Raw genomic sequence first — 2,114 nt, 5'->3', positions numbered from 1 at the left:
AAACAGGAAAACAACAACAAAAATACATCAATCAAAGTGAAGGGGGAGGAGAGGCATTGGTTCCACAGCCAGCAGCGTGCAGTTTTAGGAAGCGGAGGCGCAGCTGGGCCTTCCATGCAGGTGTGGCCTGGAGCAGGGAGGAGCAGGCGTTGAGTTTTAGCTACTTACTTCCCGGATGGCCCCGTCGCAGACCCGAATGACATTCAGGAATGTGGGCATGACCTGGGGCAGGAACTGCACACACTTGAGCCCCAGGGACTTGAAGATGAAGGTGATGGCCTGGACAACCATGGTGTGATGGTGAGAAAGGGACTGGTCCCGGAAGATCCGCATCAGCGCCACCATGGACACGGCGGGGTAGAACTCGTCCAGGGGCAGGTTTCCCATGTTGACCAGCATTTCACTGGTGCTGTAGTCAGCTAGGACAGAATGATGGTGACAACCATGAGCTCTACGTGCTGTGACTCTGACTCGAGGCAGCGCATAGCTAACGACAACCAAAAAAACCTCCGGGCCATTATTAGCATTCCTATCTTTCTCCCGCTATGCTCTACCACCACTGGGAATGAAGGACATGTTAGGAACTTGGCATCAAGGACTGAACAGTTTCGGGCTTTTCCATTACCTAAACCACTAAAGCCTAAAACAGTACATGATGGGTTTTCTTTAAATTGCTATGTTTAACTTAGCTTATTACCACTACAGGTCACAACTTCAGAGCTGAAACCATCTATAAAAATAATTACTCTCTAAAATGAAAGTAAAGGGAATTAAATTAGGCAAACATCTGTTCAGCAGCTGCTTGGTCCCCATGGGCACTTGAGATAAGTGAGTGGCAAATGCTGCCTGACCTGAACAAGAAGGATCTCAAGGACTTGGGGTGGGTGGGGTTGGTGGTTAACAATGCAGTGAGGGGGGGAGGACTGGATGACCGGTGCTAAGGAGAACACCAGAGGGACATGGCCTAGGCTCTGCTCCTGACAGGATAGCATCACTTCTCTAATATACAGAAGAACGAACTGGAAGCAGTGTGATCCCATCCACAGAATTTAGTAACAAATTATTTTGGTTTGGGAAAATGACATTTTGGGGGGCTGGCCAAGTGGCTCAGTTGGTTAAGAGTGTGAGCTCTGAGCAACAGGGTCACTGTTTCAATTCCCACATGGGCCAGTGNTGTACTTGTATACTCCTGGCACAAAGTTAGAAAATACACTTTCTAAAAAGATATTACCTCTTCTAAATGTAGATCAAATTGAATATATAAACACATAGGGAAAAATAATTAGTTCAAGCATCTTTTAAACACAGTGCTCTACCTACACACACCCTTGTGGAATATATTCTAACAACAGTAGCAAAGGCAAAGCCACCTAGAACTTGAGTAGGTTTGCTGTCGGTAGTGGTATAGGTGTAGTAATAGAACCACTGTTCATGTTCTGTGGATTAGAAAAAGAGAGCAAGACAGAGAAAAACTGAAGGAAAGGGGAAAATTCTTCTTTACAGAAAAATGCCAGCTAGTGAAAGTAGAAAGAATGATAGAACTAGGAAGTCATTATTTTGCAACCAGTATGATCCCTGACTCAGGCAAGGATCAACGGGTGCTAAAATCACTGAGTAAAAGGTAGCTGGGGAATAGGACAGTCACACAGTCTCCAAGTATCACCCCACAGATTACTTAATAACTAAGGAAAAAAGGTAACTGTACAATGGGGAGCTCTGACAGATACCAACTAACCACGTGCTCAAATTTAGGATGAACAATAACAGGACATGCAGACATTATGAGATCCAGTGAGAAGCATGCAACTTCACCTCTAATATTCTCACTAAAAATGTTTGACTTAAATCTAATCATGAAGAAGTAACCAGAAGTCCACACTGTGAAACATCCTCCCAGACAACTGGACGAACTCTAGACTATTGAGAACAACAATGTCATCCATTCCCGCAGGCATTCACCTTTTAGCCATTTTGAGGGGATAAAACGGGAAATGGGGCCGGCTGATTAAACCTGTCCGCTTAAGTGTTAAAAGTTAAGGGGGATGTGACAATATGGATGGACCTAGGGGGTATTATGCTAAGTGAAATAAGTCAGACTGAGAAAGACAAACACC

The 2,114-nt window shown here is 44.8% G+C and overlaps 1 protein-coding gene across 1 annotated transcript in view; it reads right to left on the bottom strand.

Annotated features, from left to right (window-relative positions):
* MTOR (mechanistic target of rapamycin kinase) overlaps positions 1–2,114 on the bottom strand; it is a 111,324-nt gene that overhangs the window by 97,130 nt on the left and 12,080 nt on the right. Inside the window, exon 2 of the mRNA XM_019639752.1 lies at positions 169–419. Coding sequence (XP_019495297.1) covers positions 169–419 — 251 coding nt within the window. The remainder of the gene's footprint in view (positions 1–168; positions 420–2,114) is intronic.

The sequence above is a fragment of the Hipposideros armiger genome, unplaced genomic scaffold, assembly GCF_001890085.2.
Source record: "Hipposideros armiger isolate ML-2016 unplaced genomic scaffold, ASM189008v1 scaffold_46, whole genome shotgun sequence".
Taxonomy (NCBI): domain Eukaryota; kingdom Metazoa; phylum Chordata; class Mammalia; order Chiroptera; family Hipposideridae; genus Hipposideros; species Hipposideros armiger.
This window is presented reverse-complemented; position numbering and strand designations above follow the sequence as displayed.